Source organism: Protobothrops mucrosquamatus, unplaced genomic scaffold, assembly GCF_001527695.2.
Source record: "Protobothrops mucrosquamatus isolate PMUCROS unplaced genomic scaffold, P.Mucros_1.0 scaffold1287, whole genome shotgun sequence".
Lineage (NCBI taxonomy): Eukaryota > Metazoa > Chordata > Lepidosauria > Squamata > Viperidae > Protobothrops > Protobothrops mucrosquamatus.
In genome coordinates, this window is record NW_015387491.1 from 420,840 (window position 1) to 447,964 (window position 27,125).

The 27,125-nt window shown below is 37.4% G+C and overlaps 1 protein-coding gene across 1 annotated transcript in view; it reads left to right on the forward strand.

Moving 5' to 3' along the window:
* Nucleotides 1–1,142: 1,142 nt before the first annotated feature.
* The window catches only part of KTN1 (kinectin 1), an 86,598-nt gene continuing 60,615 nt past the window's right edge, over nt 1,143–27,125 (forward strand). Inside the window, exons 1-3 of the mRNA XM_015821254.1 lie at nt 1,143–1,293; nt 22,732–23,283; nt 25,371–25,508. Coding sequence (XP_015676740.1) covers nt 22,761–23,283; nt 25,371–25,508 — 661 coding nt within the window. The 5' untranslated portion in view covers nt 1,143–1,293; nt 22,732–22,760. The remainder of the gene's footprint in view (nt 1,294–22,731; nt 23,284–25,370; nt 25,509–27,125) is intronic.

The window sequence follows — 27,125 nt, forward strand, 5'->3', positions numbered from 1 at the left end:
AACAGATTGAAGCTGAATGGTAAGAATTCAATATATGAAGAATTCGCATTGTGGCTTTTTGGGGCATAATATAATAAATCTCAAATCCTGGTTAATGTGTAGGATGATATACGCATGCATACTTGTTAACTTTGATTGTGGGCTTAGTGTCTTTTGTGAACACGCCCACTGGATATGGCTATTGGTTAACAGTAGCATTGTGTTCTCCCTATGCCCAGGCATGATATTCTTGCATGCCAGCTGCATAGGAGCAGTTACAAAACACCACTGTCCTTTTGTCTTGCTTGTGCACAGCCACTCTGAAAAACAAAATGCTTGGTTATTCGGGCTCCTACTCTGCTGTATTTGGGCCTTCCTTATTTCCGATGGAGGAAGTGGGATTTCATGCACACATTTAATTATAAACCGCCCAGTGTCATAATTGTGAAATGGGGGCGGGGGCTATATAAATTGAATAAATAAAAACTCCCACTTCCACGTGTTCATATAATCTCTAAAAAATGCGCTCGCCGTGAGGCTTCCCTATACAAAGACAGGATCCTCGCCATGCGATGGGGACCCTGAAAAAAAATAAGGTAGCACTTGGCCACATGGAGAAACCGCCGCGGGCTGGTTTGGCTGACAGCGGAATAGAAAGAGTGCATGAGAAATCCCAACACGACAAATACATAAATGCCCGAGTTTTAACAGCGAGCGCGGAGGCTGCAAGGGCAGCGATGTGCAATTAAGCACAAATCTTAGTTCCCCACATCTCTTTCCATCTCTAGCGGTGGAAAGCGGCCCCTTCGCACGTTCCGAGGCACCCTCTCCCTGACGGTCTCCACAGATGGCCAAAATCTAGGCTGGAGATCGCGATGAGGATATATGCGTGTCGTTGAGGACGTAGAGAGAGATTCCCCTATCCGCAAAGGGGGCTGTTCTAGTCACAGGCTGCGGGAATAAGAGTGCCGAGAGCCGCCGGTTTTGCTCCACCAAGGGAGGGAGGACGAGAGGGAGGGAGGAGAGAGAGAGGGAGAGAGTCGGTCGCCCCTTTAACAGGCGGCGGGGCGGAGAGAGGAAGCGATGGATGACTGCCTGGATGTATGAAGGGCCGGGTCGGGCCGACGCCGCGGACGTGTCGGTACCGCCTCTCCCCCTCCCTCCGTCCCTCCCTGGCTCCTCTCCTCCTCGGAGGCCCGTCGTGTAAGGAGGAGCCGTCGCCGCCTGCTAGTTGCTGGCTTCGCAGCCGCCGCCGCTCCTTCTCCCTGCCTTTCTTCCCCTTTCCGCCGGCTGCCAGGCTCCTGCCCTCCTCAGGTACGTCGCTCCGGGCGGCCGGCCGCCATCTCCTCCTGCTCTGATTCCTTTTTCGGGACGGGCGAGGGCAACCGCTTCGTAAGCAGCGGCGGGGGCAGCGCCCGGGCGGGGAGGTGCGAATGCCTAACGGGGCTGCTTCCGTGGCACTGGGCCGCTGCTCGGGATTCCTCCTTTGCTTGGGCCCGCTAGGCCCGGGAGGGGGACGAGGGGAGTGGCTGGCGGGGCCATCCGGCCACGGGTTTCAGGCTGGCCGCGTAGAGGAGTCTCCTCATGTCCCTCTTCTCTCTGCAGGCCGTGTTGCGGGTGGGTGAGGGCAGGGAAGGGGCACCGAAGCCCCCCAGCCCTCCCGACCTGTGGGGGTTTCTCTGGCGCTGCTTCTGCCCCCCCCCCCCGAGAAGGAGACGGGCCTTTCTGGAGGGTGCGGAGGAAGGAGGTGAATCAGGAGAGTAACTCTTTACAGCCTTGCAGTAGTATCCTAAATTTGTACGGGGTCTTTGGAGCGCTCTTTTCCTCCTCTTTCAGAAATAGGGAGAAACGGTCCCTTCCCTCTCTCTCTAAAAGGCCCCGTCTTTTCATTCTGTGGAAATCATGTGGAGGTGCGGTGAATAATGAGTTACATTCCTTTCTCTCCTGAAAACTGCTAGGAACCACCTTTCTCTCCTTCCCACTTGCTTTTTAATGTTTGTATGTGATTTTAATCCAAGTTAATGATTGCCTTGTATAGATCTAGATTAAGGGGCCAAAGTAGAGTCTACCTCTAAGACTGTTGGGATTTAACCTCTGTCAAAAGGTGCTCCAAGGAATTGGGTGCAGGAGACTGAGCTGGAAGCTGAAAGGGAAGGAAGGCAAGGCAGTCTTCGGGAAAGGGTCTGAATTGCAGTTCGGTATGTATATAGCTGGGGTTGAGTCACCCTTGCTTCCAAGTTGACCTATTAAAGTGTGACCTGGGTGGGGAACAAGAAGACCTCTGTATTGTATGTTCAACTAAAAAAAATCCTAGTCTGTTCAGAACAAAACCTATGTGTATTCACTTCTCTACTTCTCCACCTTCCAAGTCTGAGCTACTTTTTTGGAAAATCCCAGAACTGTCATTCAGCATATGTATATGGGGATATTTAACCCAACACTTAGTGTTTTAAAAAAACTATTAAGGCATTCCTTCTAGTTGGTTATAGATAAGGAAACAAAGGGGCACATAGTATTAACAGAATAAGTTGGAATGAGCCCCTGCTTAGGCTCTCCCTGATTTCTTCTATGAAAGGAAAATCAGAAGCATCTAAAACTGATCCGAGTTTTCTATGATGTCCAAGTACAAACTAGTTTGTGTTCTTTGATTGTGAAGCAGGAATTTTAATTTTGTATGCGCAAGATTAGAACTTGTATGAAACTAGACAGTCAGACGGTTGGTTGATTTGTGTATACGGTAGTAGTTAATACTGACTACATTACATTAAATGAAAACTGATCACTAGAGCTTCAGATAGGGAGGTAGGGTGTTCATAGCCTTCCTTGGAAATGCCAGGAATGGAAACCAAGATATCCTTTGCTATTGAACTATGACCCCTTACTAAGTGTTGTGTCAGCTTGATTTTAGAATCTTAAACTGATCCACAGTTATTGTGTTTGAACTGTACTAAGCCCTTTCTTTTAAAAATCATAGTTTGGAATGATTCTAGCAGTGGATTGGGCTGCAATTGATTTTCTTTAATGCTGTGGTTCATTGTTTCTTGAACTGTTACACAGAATGCCTGAACAGCTTGAGGGTTGTTCAGACAAAATCAGATAATGAAATGTTACTACAATTGAATGTTACTACATTTCTAAGACATTCTTTGCCAAGTCTCCCTCCTATGTGGATGAAATATGTTAAGTTTGTTCAACCCCTTAAGATTTAATGTCAATATATGAAATGTAAGAGAAAAGAATGGTATTTTAATATATTTTAATAATCCCTTTTTAAAAAATGTAATTGTTATATATACATGCACACAGATATCGTTTAGTGTTCTGTGGCCTTCTAAAGTATATAGTGTCAGTAAAGGTACATTGTTATTGGACTATGGAGATGACTGAAATAGAGAAAAGTAATGGCTTAAACAGAATAATTTCATCACTTTAGTGCAGTTCTCTCCCTTTTCGTTATTTTGGTTTATTGACAACATTTAGCACTGCAGTATACAAGGAAAGGAAAACTGTCTTTTCATTGCACCACTTGTCCTTTTTAAAAATATTGCATATGTTCTCTAAAGGCAAATGGGAAGCAAAGGATTATATCCATTACATATTCTAACTGTTTTTATAACAGTGCATCTCTTTATGACTGCCTATGATGAGACTCATATAGTATTTGTCATGTTTAAGTCATCATAATTCAGCATAATAAAGTTGGTTCTCTATGATCTTTAATGATTGTTTGCTGAGAATGTTCTAAGGATTTGTTGCCTTGCCTATCCTTAGAAGAAACTGTCTCAAATGTTACTGAATTAAGGGAATTTTTTTTATGTTAATAGAATAGCAAATGAAGCAGTCCTAAATATATTTCTCTTGTTTGTACAATAGATTTCAGTGGAACCACAAATTAAGTATCTGCTTAGATTTGCAGATGAACGCCAGATTGTATAGCCCTGTTACCTAAATAAGCAAAGTTTACAATAATGTTCTTTGTCTCCTTTCCGCTACCCCACCCCACATCTATTCAGAAAATGAAGTTTAGACAGGATCTCTGAAATACCTATGTAAAAAATGCAAGACTTTCAAGTCACAAAGGCAACTAACCTGAGTTTGGAACTGAGATTGTGCTTATGTAATTTATTGTTGCCTGACAGTGTGATGGGCATATAAATTTAATAAATAAACTGTCCCCTCAGTATTCAAATTATTTTGTTGGTGTTTGTTACTGTTATAAAATATAGCACCAGTGCACATTGATTCATGGCTCCTTTGAGTCAGATGTATGGAATGGCAAATTAATGTAGGAGTTAGCCATTCCATGCATTTGATGGTAAGCTGTAGCTTACAAAAGCATATTTCTTTTAATCACATTTGGTAGCTGGAAAAGGTATTACCAGCTTCCTCTTAATGTTTGGCTACCATATAGTAAGTAGTATGGTTCTCCTTTTGGGGTTGTCCTGTAATATGGATCTTATGAGTATTCTGTAATTCCGTTCTCCATTCCAAAATATAAGGCCTTTTGGGGGGGGGGAATGAAGAAAGACCAAATGAATTTTTATTAATTGTACTTCAGATTCATATTTTTTCAAACTGATGTTTCCATATACATTACTTAAAACTTCTGTTCTGAAGTAATATGGTCTGCAGCAGGAATCGTAATCCAACCAGCTGAATACCTGTTGCATTATGAGAATATTTTTCATTAAGCTTTGTATAATATATACTGTAATAACACCTCTGTATCTATTAGTAGTATGGTAATACTTGAGGGACAGAAATGCTTAGTGGTCTCCTTGCAGTGACAAAGTTGTCCCTGAATAATATGCAGTGCAATCCCTTGTGTTCAAAATTTTTTGCAGTGTTACACATATTGTCTGTTTTCTGAATATACTTCTGTAGTGCTTATTCCTAAATATGTTGGTGGATTGTGCTCTAAACTTTGCAAAGATTAATGGCAGGAAATTCCATGTGAAGTATGCATGAGATTTCTGACTTATGAGTGGTATTTTGGATCTGCTGAAAAGTTTAGCCTGATAATAGGCTGAAAACTAGGAAGATTTTCATTTTCTACAGCAGGATCTTCATTTATTTGTAAAATTTATTGGCTGCCAATCTTACCTCAGAATAACTTTTTAATTAAAATTAAAAAGCTTTTTAATTAAAAACTTGAATTATAAAAATATTAAAGAACTGTTTAATTACCATGCAAACAACTATGATATTTCAGCCTTTTAAGTAGTTTCTACTTTTTAATATTCAGAAATATTTTGTAATGTAAGAGTCAAGGGGTAAAATCTCACATGGAATAGAGATAGACTCTAATAAGCTCTGAAAGTATTCCTGGCAGAGATGTGTCCAGACTGGTGGATTCTTGGATTTGAACTTGAAAATGTTTGATACTGCATAGGAACAATTTCACCTTGAGGTAATCATTTTTTTATCAAATCAAGTGCTGAGAGTAGCATTTATTTGAAGAATGCCTACAAAATAACTATTGAAGCATGGTACTAATTCTTTATATAGGTTAATGTTTGTGTTGATTGCAATATTTGATTAGCTAAATAGTTTATATTAAATGAGACCATTGATTAGTATGAGTTGGTAAGAACAGTCAGCAAGACTTTGATTCTTATGAGGATTGTGTGGTTTGATTCAACTCCTCTCCCATATTTGTCATCCCCCTCCCACAGATATGGAAGAACCCCTGGCCAGCCTGCTGTTCCCAAACTGCAATTCCCAGTAGCCTTCATTATTAGCAGGATGCTGGGATTGCTAGTAGTAATAGTTCAACTATCTTGGGACACTTACTGTTATATACACAAGCATGTATGCACGCATACACACACACACATATTCTCATTTCTACTGCATATATTCATTGAACATCTGACATCTGAAGCTTTCTGTTGCATGCTTGTTGCTAGAAACATAGAAACAGGTAGTTCTAAACTTAGACCATAGTTGAGTCCAAAATTTCTGTTGCTAAATGAGACATTTGTTAAGTGGGTTTTGCCTTATTTTATTTTGCTCCTTTCTTGCAACAGTTAAGTGAATCACTACAGTTAAATTAGTAATATGGTTGTTAAGTGAATTTGGCTTCTCCATTGATTTTGCTTGTCAGAATGTTGCACATGACACCAGGACACTGCAACTGTCATAAATACGAGTCAGCTGCCAAGTGTCTGAATTTTGATCATGTGACCATGAAAGTGCTGCAATTGTAAGTGTGAAAAACAGTCATAAGTCACTTTTTTCAGTGCTGTTATAACTTTGGTCACTAAACAAGCTGTTTTAAGTCAGCTGAGTACTACCTGTATTTAAGCATCCCTTAACTGAAATAGATATATGGGGGGCACTATTTGTTAATTATACTTGTGTTTCAATTAGGCCATGTAAATTGATGGTTCTTGATGGTTCTTTTATTTGCCTAAATTGAATGAGCTTTTCATAGTTCACTTACTGAAAGCATCAGAAAATACTTCTCCAGAAGAGGTTTAATGGCTTATGATCCTCCAAGTAAACCAGAATTGTTAAACATCTAGAACAGGGGTAGGCAACCTTGGCTCTTTTATGACTCGTGGACTTCAACTCCCAGAATTCCTGAGCCAGCACAGTTGAAGTCCACGAGTCATAAAAGAGCCAAGGTTTGCCTACCCCTGATCTAGAACAATGCAGTTTGTATCCTACCCAGAAGACTACATTTTGTCTTAACAGTTGCTGTTCTATGTGAATAATATTTATTAGTCTGCTAGGGAAATGAATAAAAGTTACTCACTGTGATTTGAAAAGAGATGGTGGGATCCAGAAAGAATGTATAATAATATTCCTCTTAGTGAAAGTAATTTGGTCAAAGTTGTGTCAGAGGGAGTCCTTTTAATTTTCTCTCCCCACTTATTTAATATAATTTTGTCTTTATTCTGGACATTTCCTAACAGAGTGCTAATGCTAATAAAAATAAAAATCAGTGGCATTTATTCTAAAGCTTAGCTTTGCAGCTACTTTTGCTGAACTTCTACAGTTGCATACAATTTTCATAATTAAAATATTTTTTTCTACACCAAAATGAAGATAAGCATATAAAATATAAAAGTGTGGGAATTATATTTCTGTTCTTTTGATAAATTCTAGATTTTTATTTTGTCTTTCAAAATTTGTAATAATATACATATTATAAATACGTAGTATTGTCTGCTGGTAACTCAACTCTGTGTGAAGGCATATAGGATTATAAAACACATTAACTCTTTCTTTCTGAGAATAATATTGAGAGTTGTATTGTGTCTCATGCCATATTGAAAAAAAACCCTGACTTGTTCAAGCTTGTGCAGGGTGGTATGATGATGCAACTAGCTATGAAACATTTTTCTATTTCCTGTCGCCCCAGTCATTCTGTGCTCCACCTATTTCTGTGTTGCAGAATAGAGGGCAAAGTGCATTTAGCTGCAGTTTGAACCAGATTATGAGCTTTGTCATTGTGAGAATTAATGAACTTTGATCATTGCAGGAAGTTATCTTCATTGTCTCCCACTGCGAAATGTAGAATGCAGTTTTGGGAAGAGCTGGAAGACAAAGAAGAATTGATTTCTGCGACTCGGGCAGTGGAGATATCAAAGGATTACTGATGCATTTTTTCCTCTGGAAATCTGAAAAAGCTGCCACCTTTTAATAAAATTGTGAATTCAGTTCTGATAAGATTAACAAGTCAAAAAAGAATTGACTGAAACCTTAACTATTAGTGCCCTTTAACAAAATTGTTTATTTTTTTTTGCTTTCATTCTCTTATTCTTAAACGAGAAAATTAAGTTCCCCAAAAGGGTCAAAATTGTGTAATATTTATGCAGGGACATGAGTGAAATTATGGTTAAATTTCTAAATAACAAAACATTTTAGGAACTTTCAATCACTAAAGATATTTCCATCCTTATATAATTTATCCTGTGCGCACAGGCAATGATTGAGAGTTAATTTTTAACTGATAACTTTCTTGTATATATGACCTTTAATTAACATACTCAGGTTTGCTCATTGGTTTGATTGTCAGTTCTAGATGTCAAAAATGCGCTGAAAGGTAATGTATGTAATGTATGAATATCTAATACATGAAGGGGTTTTTTTTGAAGCAGACCACTATGGTTTGTTCAGCAAGTTATTATATAATCTGAGATATGATATTTGGATACAGGCAAAATAGAGGAAGCAGGAGAAGTATCCTAATGAGGAGTGCCACTCCTATTATTTAACAAGTAGACTTTCTCCAAGGCCAGATTAAATTTTGGAAGTTATTTAGAGAAAAAATATGCTACTGCATTTAGTTTGCTCAATTCTTATATTCACATTCTGAGAACAACACATTTTGATGCATTTATTAGGATTCACAGACATTTGTGAAACTGAAATTTTGGATGTTTAACATGCTTTGTCATAGTAACTGTATTTCCGTGTATTAGAATAGAAATGTACAAATAAGCATTTGAACATTTACTGGTAAAATTTGTAGACTGTGCCCCAAAGAGATATTTCTACTGACGCTTTACCACCCAAAAATTAAGATTGTGGCACCAATTAATAACAACAACAACAATAATAAAAATAAAGTTGGAAGGGACCTTGGAGGACATCTAGTCCAACCCCCTGCTCAGGCAGGAAACCCTATGCCATTTCAAACAAATGGCTGTCTATTCTCTTCTTAAAAACTTCTAGTGTTGGAGCATTCACAGCTTCTGGATGCAGGTTGTTCCACTGATTAATTGTTCTGTCAGGAAGTTTCTCTTTAGTTCTAGGTTGCTTCTCTCTTTGCTTAGTTTCCATCCGTTGCTGCTTGTCCTACCTTCAGGTGCTTTGGAGAATAGCTTGACTCCCTCATCTTTGTGGCAACCCCTGAGATATCGGAACACTGCAATCATGTCACACCTAGTCCTTTTCTTCATTAAAGTAGACATACCCAATTCCAGCAACTGTTCCTTATATGTTTTAGCCTCCAGTTGCTCTTCTCTGTACTCTTTCTGGAGTCTCAACATCTTTTTTACATTGTGGTGACCAAAACTGGATGCAGTATTCCAAGTGTGGCCTTACCAAGGCAGTGTAAAGTGGTTTTAATACTTCACGTGATCTTGATTCTATCCCTCTGTTACTGCAACCTAGCACTGTGTTGGCTTTTTTGTCAGCTGCAGCATACACTGCTGGTTCATATTTAAGTGATTGTCCACTAGGACTCTGAGATCCCATCTCACAATTACTACTATTGAGCAAGGTACCCCCTATACTATACCTGTGCATTTGGTTTTTCTTGCCTAAATGTAGAACCTTACTTTTTTCACCATTGCATTTCATTTTGTTAGATAGCGCCCAGTGTTCAAGTTACTTGCATGTAAATAAATGGTATTTCAGTAAGATTCATTGTAGTAGATGAGTATGAAATAAATAAGTCCGGACTGGGATTGAGTAGAAAAGAAAAGCAGTGAAAAGTGACGATTCAAAAAACAGAATCTGTGAAATAAGGTTGGAATTGAAGGACTTGATATTATGCAATGGGAAGGAGGTGATTCGTAAACGCCTTGTCTCCATCCATTTTTGTAAATACATCCATGCAATGTAGATCTCATGGTTCGGAAAGAAGAAGCTCTTCAAAGAACTTTGAGGCATTGTTTTACCTTAAAGAACCTTTAATTTGCAACATAGCTTCAGCAGGTACATAGAGAAGCCAAAATCTGAATTCTCCTCCCCCAACACATAGAATCAAAGCATAACTCACTCCTTCATTTAACAGTCATTAATCACATTCTCCAATTAGTTTGAAGTGTGAACTTTCCCTCCCCTTATCGCCTCTTATTACAACTAACCTTGAAGAATACCCTACTGCAGTGATGGCGAACCTTTTAGAGACCGAGTGCCCAAACTGTAACCCAAAACCCACTTATGCATCATCGGGTGCTGGGTGGGTGTGGCCCATTGGGTGGGTGTGACTACAGTAACAGCAGACTGGGTGGGACTAAAAAGTTCAATCAATTCCAACTTTGCGAGATCTTTTTTTTTCTCACGAGAAGTTGAAATTGACTGATTGATTGATTATTTTTTTTTGTACACGGCAACGGAGGCCTAAAGCTAAAAGCTTTTATAAAACCCAGCTGAAGGCCTAGGACTGGAGCGACGGCGCGCGTGCCCACAGAGAGGGCTCTGAGTGCCACCTCTGGCACCCGTGCCATAGGTTCGCCACCACTGCCCTACTGAGATATTGTTATGGCTAACTAGTCCCCAGCACATTCTTCCCCCTCATCTCCAATACCATCTCTTTTAACTCTAAAAGTAATACACAGGTTAAATAGGAAATGTCTGCATCTTTATATATTGTCAAGCAAGAACATCCGATGTTAGCAGCATTGACAGTGTACATCTAAACACAGTAATCCATAAGGAAAAACCATTTGGAAACATTCACTAGGAATATGTTATGCTTGTGTATATATTTGTGCATGCATGTTTGTAGAAAGGCAACCAATTTTTTTCCCTTGTATCAAAGATAGCAAACTCCTTAGAAAGAGCTGACTCATTCAAATTTAAGAACATTAAGTTTCTTGGATTTCAGAACAATTTTAATGTAGTTACTGCTTATTCCTAATAATACTTTTCCCAAGCTGAACATTGTTTATGGAGCTGTAGATGACTGATTTTGGAATTACTATTCTTTTTTATTTATTTTATTTCTTGTTTTTTACATGTTGAAATGCATCCAGAAGTTGTGCTCCAACACTGGAGGTTTTTAAGAAGAGATTGGACAACCATTTGCTTGAAATAGTATAGTCTCCTGCTTGAGCAGGGGGTTGACTAGAAGGCTTCCAATGTCCCTTCCAATTCTGTTATTCTGACTAGATGCCATTAGTAAATTGAGTCCATCTTTAAGACCAACAAAACAGTTTTTTTTCCTCCTGAAATGTTTTTCTTCATAATTTCAAATTAATTTTATTTATTGAATATACAGTTTTTTAGAAAAGGAAAATATTTAAAATAGTAAAAAGAAGGAATATTTAAAAAGAGCATACAAAAATGTTCCAAAATAGAGCACCTACGAAGCTCAGAAGGTCAAAAGTACTTACATCCTGAAAGCATACTTGAATAAATAATGTTTTTGCCTATCCTTTTGAAAGGATAATAAAAAGCTGTGGAGTTCTTGGTGCTCTCTGAGCTTGGTTGTTTCCTTAATAAAGAGAGAACTAGTTTGAACTAGACTGAAGGGGCATTGCAAAACTTTCCCCCTTTGAAGCAGATTCAATTATTTATGTCATAAATGAAAACTTTAATGAACAAAACCAAAATTCTTCTCAAAGCTCTTTTTATTTGTAAAATAGTATTGCAGATAATAATATCTACTGATCAAATTATGACCAAAGATCATAATTTAGGAGCAATAACGTGGCAGAAGGTTTTGGCAGATGGCAAGGCACAATTATCTCTCTATTCATTCATATTTTGCTTCTCTTTTTCATGCGCAAGCACACTGTGGACTAGCTAAGGCAAAGAGGGAGTGAATTTTGAGCATGTTCCCGTTTTGCCTGATTTGATATTAAAAAAACAATACTCCTATACTTTTTGCACTAAGATACTGAATCTTTTTTATATGCAGAATTTTATTAAAGTTCAAAGAAAGTTAAAATACAAAATTACAGCAAAAAGGGGAAAGTAGGGACCAGGGACAACAGGAAAAATTTAAAAAGTGATGCAAGAAAACAACAAAAAAGGTACTTCCAACTATCTTCAACATAGGTAAAATTATGATATAACATTCTCTTATTTTACTTTAACAAAACAGATGCAAAATGAAAATATAAAATATATATATCAAACAATAAAAAATAACAGTAAATAACATGATTTCTTAGTCTAAATAAAACCGATAAACCATAATCCTAACAATTTCACAGTTACACATAATATCAAATGTATAAAACTATAAAATGACATAAAATAAAAGGTATATCTATTAAACAGTATATAGTATACAGTATTTCTATAATCAAAACATATCTAATCTTCAAATCCCAAAGTCAAAACTTCATTTTTATCTTTATCAAACAGAAAATTCAAAAAGGGTTTCCAAGCAGAAAAAAAGCAGTCAAAATGTTATCTTTAATCAAAGTAGTCAGTTCTGCCATCTTCACCAGTTCCATTAACTTCATGATCCATTTGTGGGAATTTGCACATCCTTCCTCCTTTGTTTACAAAGAAGCCTTGCAGCAGTTGTCATATATAAGAACAAAGTACGGTGTTTACTTTCATTCTGTTTATCCATCAACCATAAAAGGAAAAATTCTGGTTTCAAATGTACATCGACTTTAAGAATCTTCTGGATCAGCAAACCTATCAAATCCCAATATTTCTTAGCACTTTTACAGGTCCACCATAAATGGTAAAAAGTGCCCTCACATTGGTTACATTTCCAACATTTGTTTGACATTCCAGTATACATCTTTGACAATTTTTCAGGCTTCAAACATCAATGATACATCATTTTATTAACAAAAAAACCTTTTTCAGATTATAATTCAATATAAATTTCAGTTCATTTGTCCACATTTTCCTATTGGAAAATAGGATTAAGCATTAAGATACTGAATCTTGTCTGGCAATTAGAGAAATCTGTTAACTAGTTATAACACTTGACAGTCTCATATGCTCTTTTTGTGAATTTAAGTTGTTCAAACTTCCTTTACCCATTGCTTTCCACATATTCCTCCTCTTCTCACTTTAAAACTTTACATAGATGCTGTGGCTTAGTTTGTAAAGGAAGGAATTGCCTGGCTTGAACTAAGAGAAAATGAGTTTTAAACAAAAAAGTGACCATATATTCCTGTCTTCTCTGTTATGAATGCAACAGTCTTTCCCAGTTTCATCTTCTTCCAGATATGCTGGGTTGCAGTGAACTTGCTCTCCATGAGGATAAATCTGAGTAAATATTTCATGATTGCCATTGGCCAGGTGGTTATGCTCTTGACATGAAAATTGCAAAAATGCAGCAATCCTCTGTTTTCTCTTCCCTGCCCCATTCCAAGTCCTTGAAACTTTGCCAAGCTACATTTTTTTTACCTACATGTTTGAGAAAGAAGAATATTGTGCTTTCTAGTTTTCATGATGATTATGTCTCCGAATCGACGCTTAACAGACATCAACGTTGCTCTGTTTTCAGAATCTTGTAATGTCTTGATTGTTGATCCTGGATATGGGGCATAGTAAATTGGTTGCATTTTTTTTGTTTCGTTTATATCACTATCTTTCTTCATATAATACTCCAAAATAAATTATAACTTTCAGATTTTGCCGGCTTTTCTTATCTAACTAAATTGATTATTTTCCTCCTTATAGTATTTAGACATAACTTTGTGGAGGAGAGCTTTCTTCCTTCACTTGCTTGGAAATGTGGTTAGGAAAGAATGATAAAAGAAGAATGTGTTTTTCTTTTTAATTCCTGAGAGAAGTAAGTTGATTTCTGGTTTCTACAGGGACATGCCTTTATACTTTTTTTGACAATAATGCAGAAATTATTCGCCATTACACCTTTTGGGTTTTTTTTTTTTTTAGCTTCCCACTGTAATTTATCACTGTTGACATTTCCAGGTGGTCTCTGTCCAAGAAATCAGAAAGAGTCGGGTAGCACTTTTTCCAGCTAAGAGCTTTTATTCAAAGGCATAAGCTTTTGTGAACTGCAGCTCACTTCACCAGATGTATTTTTTGCCACCATGGACTAATGTAGCTCTTCTCCTACTGTATCTAGCCAGATAGTAGCACAGCTTGACTTTTTGTATCTTCCAAGTAAGGTGCTGCTATCTGCTGAAATTTCTTTTTCAAATTAAAGTGTGTGAGAACCTCTCTGAAGTTTTTGCTTGTCCTTTTTGTAGGGATACATTATACATGTCCCTAATGAACTGTTGAGGGAAATCTTCAAAATCTGCATTCCATGGGTTCTAACTTCATCTCTCTATCATTACACAGTCTGATGGCCGGTGAACCAAACATATAATCATGGGGAAAAATCAGTACACCCCACTATTTTTTTTTTAACTTTTTCTCCATATTTCAGATGTACATATGTGATCTTCATTTCAACAATATTGATATATGGGGATATAACAAATATCATGCACCATTTATCTTAATTTAAATAAACATAAATGCAGATTTCACATGTATGAAAAGTGAGTACACTTCAACATATATCACTACCTCAAGTACCTAAAGTTAGAATCAGGACAAATGAGCCAAGGATAGAGTTATTTTGCCATAGTATCAGGTTTGGTGAAAATCAAAGATAGCATTTCACCAAAAAGACCTTGATACCAACGGCAAAGTAGGGTGGTGGAAGTGTTAAAGTTTGGGACTGCTTTGCTGCAACAGGGCCTGGGCATCTCACCACTATGAATTCTTCATTGTACCAGAGGGTGTTTGAGGATAATGTGAATCCATCTGTTAATTAAAGTTCAAGATGACAGCCTAAGTATTCCAACCAATCCATCAAAGAATACCTGAAAAAAGAAAAAGAAATAGAGGCTCTGGAATTATCAAGTCACATCCCATATCTAAATCCCATATCTTAATCCCATTGAGAAACTGTGGGGTGACTTGAAATGGGCTGTGCATGCAAGAAACCCCTCAAACTTTGCATAGCTGAAAACATTCTGCACGGACAAGTGGGAAAAATCCCTTCCAGTCAATGTCAGTGACTGGTAGAGACTTATAAGAACTATAAATCCTTCCATTCCCCAGCATTCTGTCCGAACTGAGGATGCTTCTTGGATGAGAAGCAAAACACCTTCAAGAAAAATAAAATCCAGTTGCCTTTTGAAAAACCACCTTTGGGAAACCTACTTGAGATTATTTCTGCCAAAAGGAATAATACTCAGTTCCAAAGATACTTACTTTTCCCACAGAAGGAAATGAAATATGTCATTTTTGGGTAAATAAAGATTAGCAAAATTGATTTTTATAATTCTTTTATTCAGCTACATCACATTTATCTTTATATACTATATGAAGAAATAATAATAATAATAATAATAATAATAATAATAATAATAATAATAATAATAATAATAATAATAATAATATGTAATACCATCAAACATCCACATCTGCCTATCCCAGGTCCTGGGTAAGGACTCAATAGGTAGACAAAATGCCAAATCCAGTCTGAACATCTGGCTGACTGTGCGATGATCCATAATAACAATAAAAATAATTTAAATTGCCTGACTCCCAACGACTCTGGCCAAGTCACAACAATTAAACAAACAAACAAAGAAATGCCATAAAATCATAAAACATAAAGTGGCAAATGTGATTGAGTGAAGGGTCTTAGTTTCCCGTTAGGAAGACTTGGGCGAAGGGCCAAGTTTTGCAGCTTCTATTAATATTGATATGTCTTACAGTTATTAAAAAGGGTGGGTGGGGACTTTACATAAGGTCTTGTTTTTCACATGGCTATACTTCCCTGGGAGAGCATTTCATAGCCACATAGGAAAAAAGCCTTCTCTTTGCCAGATAATCAACTTTGGGGAATAAGTGCAGTTTCAAAAGGTCCTCTCCTGCTGATCTAAGTAACTGGACAGGCTCATGGTAGGAGAAAAAAATCTTCAAATAATCATGCCCTAAGCTATTTAGGCCTTTAAAATTCATCCCCAGCAGTTCAAATTATGCCCAATAGCTGACTTAACATCCCATGGAGATCTTTCAGAATCAACATCATATATGTTTTTTACCAACTAAAATATATAGAGGCATTTTTAAAGGTAATCAGGCACTAGTCCAAGGTAGTTTGTAACCAAGATGTGGATATCTGTTGCCAAGTCCAGCCAACTCAGGAGTTGGCACAAATGTTTGGCACAAATACGCTCCCTAATATAGCTACTACCTACAAATCCAGTAATAGCTGGGATTCAAGGAATGGATGCTCTTTTGGGGAGAATGTAACCATATTTAAAACTTGTGTCTAATGCTGACATTGACACACTAGCAGACTCTTGTTTTAAATGCATTAATGTACTATATTAATTTTAAAATACTTTAAAATATTTTTCCTATAGGGATGTTTTGAATTTGATTAAAACCAAATACTTCTGGAAGGTACACTCCCAATTTCTTAAAAAAGGCAAAAAAGAAAAACCCTTTGCTCAGATCTTTCTTTTTCAAAGGACTATAGATTTGACTTGATGTGTCTCTGTTATAGTTGGAATGTAAAGCATTTACCCAGAGGATATTTGGAGGGCTGAGTTTGTGCTCAACAAAAGGCTTAATTGGATCAGTTTAATCAAGAGAAGAGAGTTGTGTGATTTAAAAGACTCTGAATTTTGCCTATGTTTAAAAATAGATCAAACTGCTTTATAATAACTTTATTAACAAAAATAATAAAAGCTGACTAAAAACAGAAAATATAATATGAAAATAGAAATGAAGCAGTGCTTCTTTAAATAATATAAATATGCATTCCTTTCAGTTTATCTGATTTATAATGATATCTCACAAGTAATTTAGTTGTTTGGTTTTTGTATTTATATTCCTCCAGGAATTCAAAGTGATATACATAGCAATCCCTTCCAATTTTATCCTCCTATGTACTAGGTTAGCTGCCCTGAATTAACCCACTTCTGCATAGGTTTTTTTTTAAGGTCATCTCAATGGTTCTTTACATTTAGGAGAATTTTGAATCTGTATCTCCTTCTAATCCAGGGTATGGATGAACAATGTATAACTTTCAGATGATGGTGGATTTCATGATCACTCATGTTTGACTATATTAATAAAGTCTGATGTGTTGTCTGTCTCACTATTTAGCCTTTACTGACTGTCAAAGATATATTCAGTACTTGTGGGCTTCTGTGGGTCATTATGCAGGAAATATTGTACAAAAGGGATTCATGCTCTCCTTTATTTCTTCCAGATTTGTTGTAGCCTATTCTAAACCAAGGTTGTCAGTATTACAGACATTTCAATCATACTACACATTAAAATAGTTTTAACTTTTCAAATGCTCTTGAGAGCTGTCTAGCTGTCTTTTTAACTCCCTGATTCCACTTGCTCAATGCAATATTCAGTTTATAGCTGTACCATTCCCCAACTGTGATCTGGCATGCTCGCATAGTACTTACACAGTATTTAGTCATCTGTTCAAAGGGTAGGAGAAATGGGAAGACTTGACTATTATTTGCCTGAAAGTTGAGTCCCATTCAGTAATTTTAAAATTGTATAACGGCCTAATTGTTAGGTGGCACAAGTAGCAAATAGCTGATTAACTTTTTCTATCTGAGATTTATGAGTTGTAATCCAGCACATCTAGGAGGCATTAGATTGGAATAGGTTTCATTTAGCCCATCTAGTCTGAATTGTTTTGGCTCTCAGAAACACTTTAAGAAATTTAGTTACAGAATAATTAATGGAATGCATGTTCTGTTCTGAATGTAAAAAGATTTTCAGAAGGTTCATTGCTCTAATTAACACAGGCTTTTGGTAGTTTTGTGAGGCTAAAGTCTTTATAGACTCAAGGTAGCAAATATTATTATTTAAGGATGACTATGACATTTGTCAGATCAGGGAAAAGTGGTTTAGAACAAGAATGTTGATACTTGGAATTCAGAATATAGGTAGTCCTTGACTTACAACAGTTCATTTAGTGACCGTTCAAAGTTACAACAGGACTGAAAAAAGTGACACGACTGTTTTCACACTTTCGACTGTTGCAGCATGTTGGAATGCTTGACAACTGACTCATATTTATGATGGTTGCAATGTCCTGGGATCATGTGATCCCTTTTTGTGAGTCTGACAAGCAAATTAAATGGGGAAACTAGATTCACTTAATAACTGTGTTACTAATTTAACAACTGCAGTGATTCACATAACAACTATGGCAAGAAAGATTGTAAAATGGGACAAAATTAAACAGCTATTTCACTTAGCAACAGAAATGTTAGGCTTGGGTCATAAGTTGAGGGCTACTTGTACAAATGTAGTATTTTTATATTTTTATTATTTAAGGTTTTCTAATCCCGCCTTTTTATTTTTTATAAATAACTTAGAGTGGCAAACATACCTAATATTCTTTCCTCCTCCTATTTTAGCCCTTCTATTTTACTCCCTTCAACTATATTCTACAGGTAGGTATCAGAAGGAGAATCCTTCAAGTTTTTGGGTTCTATAATCTGTCTGAATTTGAAATGGACACTTAACATTAGAACCATCATTAAAAAGTTACAACAAAAATGTTATTGCGTCAACTCAGGAAGTTCAGGAATTATTGAGTCTGTAATTTGTACTTCTATAACTCTGGTTTGGTACAGCAACCAAACAGGACAGATACAGACTCTAACACTCAAGAATGCAGAAAAAACAATTGCAACCATCCTGCCTTCAATAGAAGACCTTTCTATTGCATAGGTCAGAAGGAGGGCTGAGAAGATATCCATAGACCCCTCACATCCTGGACATAAGCTGTTTCAACTCCTTGCCTTCGGATGGCGCAATAGGGCATTGTATCTAAAGACAACTAGAAACAGGGACAGTTTTTTCCCTTGTTCCATCACTGTGAATACCTAATTCATGCAATTCTGTCTAATGTGTATGTAAACTAACCCAAATAGTCAGGCTGCAGTAGTATTATTTATACTTTTTATTGTCTTCTTTCCCTTTTATTAGTATTATTATTATGATTTGTTTCACAGTCAGCCAGATGGCAGTGTTGTTGTTGTTGTTATTATTCTCTGTTGCTTATAAGTACATTGAGTACTTTTGTACTGGAAACAAATTCCTTGTGTATCTAATCATATTTGGCCAAATAAAATATTCCAATTCCAATTTTCTGCACAACAATTCTGTGAGGTAGGTTGGGGTGAGACAGAGTGATTGCTCCAAATCACCTAGATGTCTTTCATGATATTCAGAGTGTATTATTTGGTTTTATCCGTGTATGTCTTTTAGACCACAGGAAAAAGATTAATGTTCATTGAACAGATGAAGCTATACTTTTTCCTGAGAGCTTAAAAGTTAGAAAGTTTTGTTGTTTAATGTAATTTGAATTATTAATATCATCATATAATTATTCTTTGGCACACAGTCTATCCTATATTATTTAACTTTGGCTACTCACAAACACACAGTTTTGTTTTTTTACAGTTTAGTGTCTCAGCTAAAATAAATGTAGATGTATATAAAAAATTGTTGGGTTCCCCAAAGAGATCTATTATAATTTTTTTTTGGCTTGTGAATGTGAATATCACATAATAGTTCTTTTAGCATTTTCAGGAAAAGATCATTGTGTAGAGAACTTAGTACTCTGGAGATTTGCACTTCCTTCCTGACTCCAGTGAAATGTAATGACTGATGCACAATAGTAATATAGTACCCTTTACATTCTGTAACATCAGTTAGCATGTCAGGCTAAACCATAAGCCTGGGTTAGTGATAAATATGTTCATATGCTCCTGCAATCTCTGTCTGCTAGCTGATTATGTGAGTTTAATATGACGCATGAATGTGGGGATCTTCCAGCTTAGAAATCAAAGAATAAGTCAGGCTGTGTATTGTAGGTGCACACAAAATCAAAATCCAATGTTTTCATGTCATGCTTGGCTAAGCGAGCCATGGATAGCCAAGAGCCATACCCACTTGTTCTCACTCCTTATTCTTAACTTCAGAGGCAAACAGAATTTCAGTGGTTCAAGAAGCAGTTCAGGAAGCCCATAAGTGCCCAATAAAGATAGTTCTGTCATTAAGGAGTAATTCTTTTATATTTTGTTCTCCCTAGAAGAACTGAAGAATTTATTATATTCTGTGTTCTTGGAAGGAAGTGGTAAGAATTGTGTTGCTATTAACAACTGCACTCCACAGTGCAGTTATAAATTGAATTGTATAGCCATGGAATACAATATAACTCTCCATTAAACATTTCCAATGGGAAAAAAAAATCTACTGTCTCCTGAGTCATATCACTTTCATTGTTGAACTACTCTTAGCATTAGGAATTTTTCCTGATTCTCCACCCAAAATTTACTTGAGACATATTGCTGCTTGACCTCTGGAGCAACTCTGAACAATTTTGCCCCTCCTACAGGGCAGCCCTTTAGATACCTGAAGCGAGCTAAATTGTCTCCCTGCATTTTTCTCTTATCCTGGGTAAACATTCCAGGCTCTATCAAATGGTTGCTTTACTGTAGATCAGGGATCCCCAACCCCTGATCCATGGGCCAGCATTGGGCTGCAGCATGCTAGAAACCGGGCCACACAAACAAGCGAAGCCCTATCCACGGGATGAAGGCATCATGTGAAACCATTCCCCCTATGGTCCGTGGAAAAACCTCTTTCCACGGAACCGGTCCTTGGTGGCCAAAAGGTTGGGGGCTGCTGCTCTAGACATTCTCTAGTTTGTCAGTCTTCCTAAAACACATCCAGAACTGGATGCAATATTCTACTCTAGTCTGACCAATACAGAATAAAGAGAAGTAATGTTTGTTCTTGATCTTAGGCCTGTGTAGGATGGGGGGGGGGGGGGAGAAACTAACAAGGCACATAATTGGACATCAACTAGCGGTCAGAAGACATGAAGGAAAGGGAAAGTAATAGGCTGGATATAGGCCAAGGAAAATGCATCATTGATTGTCTCGTAGAAGGGGCAGTAATTTATCTTTCTTCAAGAAAAAACATTGGATAACAAACATAGATGCATAGATTTGTGATGATTGACAAGATAGAACAACTGCCGTGATGATTGACAAACTGCCGCTTGCTTAAGTATAGACTCTGAAAATTAAGAATTGAGGAAATATATTAACTAAATTGCCCAAATGGTGACACATTTGAAAAAGTTGAGGGTATAGATGCAGAACTGAACAATCTGAGGCTTAACAAACACCTAGTCCAGTGGTGGCGAACCTATGGCACGGGTGCCAGAGGCGGCACTCAGAGCCCTCTCTGTGGGCACGCGTGCCGTCGCCCCAGTCCTAGGCCTTCGGCTGGGTCTTATAAAATCTTTTCGCTTTAGGCCTCCGCCACCGTGTGCAAAAAAAAAAAGAGGTTCAATCAATCAGTCAATTTCAACTTCTCGAGGGAAAAAAAATCTTGCAAAGTTGGAATTGATTGATTGAACTTTTTAGTCCCACCCAGTCTGCCGTTACCACCGCAGCCATGCCCACCCAGTGGGCACGCCCACCCAATGGGCCACGCCCACCCAATGGGCCACACCCACCTGGCACCCGACGATGCGTAAGTGGTTTTGGGTTGCAGTTTGGGCACTCGGTCTCTAAAAGGTTCGCCATCACTGACTTAGTCTGTCTTACCAGAGTTCACTTCAGCCTATTTTTTCCATTCCAGACTCCAGCACCTTACAAATATGAGATCATGATTTCCATAGCATTGCTATAAATAAGGAGGAAGGAAATAGAAGATAAAGACAACCAGCAGCAAGATGGATGGACTCAGTTACAATGGCGATGAGTTAGCTATTGGGTGACCTGAAAGAATAGGTTAGGGATAAATATTCCTGGAGAAAACCTATCTGTGTGGTTGCTAGGAGTTGAAAATGACTTGTAGTGTAATCTTATGGATTTTATGTCCCATATCCCTTCCATTTAGGAAACTTGAAGATTTCACTAGATTTTAAATGACTGGTTAAATTACTGATTTTTAAAGATATGTATTAGTATTGTAGTCATTACTAATTATCTCTTGTACTTTGAGTAGAAAGATAGAATTTAAGTCAAATAAATAGTTTTGTTTTAAGTTTAACTTGGATTGTAGACATTTCATCTTAGAGGAATTTTATTGACTACTTCTCTGTAGATAAGGTTGCAAGCCTTTTTCCTAAAGTAAGGCAAAATAAAAATTCAAATTTTGTCTTCCTTTCTTTTGAAGACCGTTGATCTTGCCATTAATTTTGTTGCATAAAACTGATTCTAATAGTTTGAGGTAAATAATGTGTGATGAGATAAAAAAAAAATCTAGAATATCTTGGGTATCAATTAGAATAATCGATTTCTTCAATGTTATGGTTTAAAAGGCCAAGCCTACAAGAAGCAGGAATGGGGAGGAAAGGAAGAAGAAGAAAAAACGATCCTGGGGGATCATTGTTTAAAGCAGTGTTTCTCAACCTTGACAATTTTAAGGCATGTGGACTTCAACTCCCAGAATTCCACAGCCAGCATTGCTGGCTGTGGAATTCTGGGAGTTGAAGTCCACATGCCTTAAAATTGTCAAGGTTGAGAAACACTGCTTTAAAGTTATAATTCTTATCTTGGAGTGGTTGCTGATAAATAATAACTAAGAGAACCAAACCAAAGCAGAATTCTCTCTAATCAGGCATTATGGTGGAATCTGGAACTGAAGTGAGGGCTGGAGTGAAAAGACCAGATAGCCTTGAATGGCTGATAGGAGGAAGCCTCTGAAAGCAAATTCTCTCTAAACTTTGCAGTGCTTATCTAGTAGTTTCTGTAGTGAGGGCATTAAGTCTATCAAGGTTCCTGGCAATAGCAATAAAGATACTACTCTGATCAACTCTTTGTGTTGTTCCTGGATCCTTGTGCCTGAGAGGCACAATGAAAAATGGTATTGCTCCTCTTCTCTCCTTTTAACATTATAATCTCCTTATTGATATTTTTATTTTATTGATTTTTTTTTTAAAAAAATCATCGTTGATCAGCTACTTGGAAACACCATTGATTCAGTGGTACAGCTGTAATAACACCGCCTTTAAGACTTCTTAATAGTTTTTATTCTCGTTTGTCCTTATTTTCTTTGCAGATTTGTTCTTGTAGTTAAGAAAAAGCACAATGGAATTCTACGAGTCTCCCTATTTTATCGTCCTGGTACCTTCTGTTGTGATTGCTGTCATCTTCCTCTTTTTTTGGCTTTTTATGAAAGAAACACTATACGATGAAGCCCTTGCCAAACAAAAGAGGGACCAAAAGCTTCTGCCTAGTAAGACTGATAAAAAGAAAGCAGAGAAGAAGAAGAGCAAGAAAAAAGAGGCGCAGAATGGGAATCTCCACGAGTCTGACTCGGAGAGTACCGCTCGGGACTTCCGACTGTCAGATGCTTTGGGGTCAGAGGAGGAACACATTGTCCCTCTCCCATTGAATGTGACAGAGGCCCCCAGCAGTCTCCGGGAGCGCAAGAAGAAGGAGAAGAAACATAAGGGCAACTCAGAGGAACTTGTGCCAAAAGAATTGGAGAGTTCTAAGTCTGCAGGAAAAAAAGTGGATCCCGTACCTGTAACAAAACAGCCCACCCCACCTTCGGATTCAGCTGGGTCCAAAAAAAAATCTGGACAAAAAAAGCAGAAAAACGGAATAGGTATGACTGTGTTACTATTTGGGGTTTTTTTGGGGGGGGGAGGGAATATATTTTCATTGTGTAGAAGAGCAAGTCAGAATAAGAGTCATTGGCTGCAGGCTTACAGATTAAATGACAAGGCCCCAAAAGAAAGGGAATGGCAACAGTGAAATTAAGCACGTTCAGGCACCAGTTTCTAATGTTATCTGTTATGATGATGATGATCAACTGGAATCAAAGTGAGGTGCACACAGTTCAAAGACAAGTCTTGACAGTCTTTCAAGGCACAGCCTGGCAATTACCGGATGTGGCTGTGATTTGTCTTGAAGTTGCTAGCCTTGAAAATAAAGCTTTGCTGAAACCTGCTGGCAGCTCCCTAGTCTTTCTTGACAGATAGATCTAAAATTGGCTGTAAGTGATGTTTCACACTTGCTTGGTTTAAAATATTAAGCAACCCAGGCATAGCATATTTCCTATATACTTCATAAAGAGGCTTGAATTCAGAGGATTATAGAGAATCTTTTTTTAAAACCATTGCTGGATCCTTAAGTCAGAATCAGCAAGATTTGTTTCTTTATCTCTGTATTCCATATGCAATACACATACTTTCCTTCTATCCAGTTACAGCAAATCAAAGAAGTAGTTAGCAAAAACTATTGGATACTTAGTGTACATAAAATGTGCAAGCATCTCCTTATCCTTTTTTCAGTCCATGTCCATAATATATTATCCCCCATAGACAAGATGTTATATTTTTTGTGCAATGCATTTTAGCAAGAAAACTTTATGCCACTGTGAGAAAGACAGATAGATGAATCTTAAGACTTAAACATTACATAGACCATGCAAATGAGGAAGAACACATTATTTCTAATGATGATGATGATGATGATGGAAGGGACCTTGGAAGTCATCTAGTCCAACCCCCTGCTCAGGCAGGAAACCCTATACCATTTCTGATAAATGGCTGTCCATTCTCTTCTTAAAAACTTCCAGTGTTGGAGCATTCACCGCTTCTGGAGGCAGGTTGTTCCACTGGTTAATTGTTCTAACTGTCAGGAAGTTTCTCCTTAGTTCTAGGTTGCTTCTCTCCTTGATTAGTTTCCACCCTTTGCTTCTTGTCTTGCCTTCAGGCGCTTTGGAGAATAGCTTGACTCCCTCTTCTTTGTGGCAGCCCCTGAGATACTGGAACACTGCTATCATGTCCCCCCTCGTCCTTCTCTTCATTAAACTAGACATACCCAATTCCAGCAGCCATTCCTGATATGCTTTAGCCTCCAGTCCCCTAATCATCTTTGTTGCTTTTCTCCGTACTCTAATAAACTAATTATTTCTTCTTTTTCTTTTTCTATTAATAAAGAAATAATTTCAAAATAGAATGTGACACATGGATTAAAGAGTTCCTACCTAGTAACAACTTTATATGTAAAGCTTAACTTTGGCACACAAAATTTCATTCACTGTTTTCTGTCAACAGTTTAAATTTTAGGTTGTTTTGATCTTGCTAGAATGGAGCTTGATCTACCGAATGAAGCTTTGAAAAGAGAAATATTCGCCACTGTTGCAAATATTTTGTTAGCCTATATAAACTTTCCAGCTATACAGAAAATATCTTAGATTCAGATGTGGTCATGTGATTTACATTCAGACGCTTGACAGCGAGCTGTTTCATAGTTATGATGATTGCTGTGTCCCAGGATCATTTAATCACTTTTTGCCACCTTTTAACAAGCAAAGTCAATGGGGAGGCCAGATTCATTTAACAATTGTGTTACTAATTTAACAGCTGCAATGATTCACTTAACAACTGTGGCAAGAAAAATTGTAAAATGGGGCAAAACTCACTTAACACATTTCTCACTTAGCAACCTAAATTTTGGGCTCAATTGTGGATGTAAATCAAGGACTACTTTTATCACGTATAATATATATGAATTTAAGTGTTCCATGCAACTTGTACATGGCTGTACATGTACCTGTTGTATATATGTGGATGTGTATAAAAATGTATAGCATACATGCATACCTACAAACATGTATGGACGTGTATAGATTAGTGTGTACAGTATAAAGCCTGATATAGCTCATTTTTTTCTTTGTTTTAACAGATGATCACGATGCCAGGAGTGATTCACTTCTGTCCACATCCAGAAAGCAAGATCCTCTCATATTGCATCCTGAGATAAAGCAAGAAAGTGGCTCTGGGAAGAAGAAGGTGTCTGCAAAGAAACAAAAGACAGATAATGGTAATTCAGTGCATTTTATATCAGATGTTTTAATAAACACTTTTAGTGGGTGATCTTTGTTGGATTAAGTATTTCTGGGTTCAGTGCATCAAATTCAATCACAAAATTACTCCCAAATCAAATCAGAATTTGTGCATTTGTGGAAGTGAGGATGTAATTTTGGTGTCAATCCTCAGAGGCTTACTTCCTTCTCAAATGCACTAGGAAGAAGGAAAATAGCTAGCAACAACATTATTCTCATGAATCAGATATACTTAGAGGACACTAAAGTTGGAAAGTTATCTTCCCTCCAATTGTCCCATAAAATGGAAGTCAAAACTGTAGTCTAGCTTTGTAGTAGGAGTGCAGATACTTGACTTTGGGGGAATCAGTGCTTGTTTAATTACATGAATGGAATGGAATCTACTTAGTTTAGAATTCTATTTTAGTAATTATAATAAATGACAATTTTTTTCACTTTAAGAATGTAACAATTGCATTATGACATATACTTTCATAGCCTGGAATCCACTTAATTTACACGAAAGAAACTAAAACGATTCATTAAGAATTGTAAATATTTAATGCATATACGTGAACTGTGCTACAGACTATAGATATTAAGAATATCTCAGAGTTCTGTGAGTCTATAGTTTTCTGTGACCGTTTGTTTCTAGAACCAAGGAGGTCCTACCTGACAAAAAGAAGGTTAGGGCAGAAATAGCATGACTGACAATTGTTATCTTTTGGTAGAAGAAAAATAAGTGCTTGATCTTCTTGAATCAATATATGTTCACTCATTTGAATTATATCCTGCCTTTCCTCCAGAAGTTTAAAGTGGTATACACTATTTATTTACTCTGTTTATTTCCTCCTCCTCCGTGTGATGATTTTTAATGGTACATTGCAAATATGTTTGCATGTATATTTATTACTGTATACTTAACCTTATAAAATATACTTTTAGAGCAGCGGCCCCAACCTTTTGGACACCAGGGTCCGGTTCCGTGGAGAGAGGTTTTTCCGCGGACCGGAGAGAGCGTGGTTTCGCATGCTGCCCGCATCCTGTGGATGGGGCTTCGCTTGTTTGTGTGGCCCAATTTTTGGCATGCCGCGGGCCAGTACCGATGCACAGACAGGAGTTGGGGACCCCTGCTTTAGAGGTATCCCATGGCATACAACCGTTCTGTTTTTTTTCTTTTTCCTCCTCTTTGAGCAATTGTGTGGAATGTTTCAGTTTTATCCATATTATAAGCTTGGAAGCCTATCCTTCAAGGGACATCTGTTTCCTGCATTATCAGACCAATTTGTTGAACAACAAACTTTGATTTAGGGCAAAACGGTGCTGCTGAACCAGCAAAAATGGTCCGTGCTTTACTGCTATTTGATGAGATAGGATGAAGGAACCTACTATTTAAAGACGGGTGTGTCCTTTAGATCAGAGTGGACAGACTCTGAATCTAGGTCCAAGTAATTGCAGTTGAACTAATTTAAACTTACGCAAATGAGAGATCAATTCAGATTGCGGGTAAGACTATCCATACTTCTGTAAGCTGGGGGTGAGATGAGATGATGACAAAGGGTTTTCAGAGAGACAATAGTTAACTCTTTTTGGCCTCTAGTTCCATTCATTGCTTT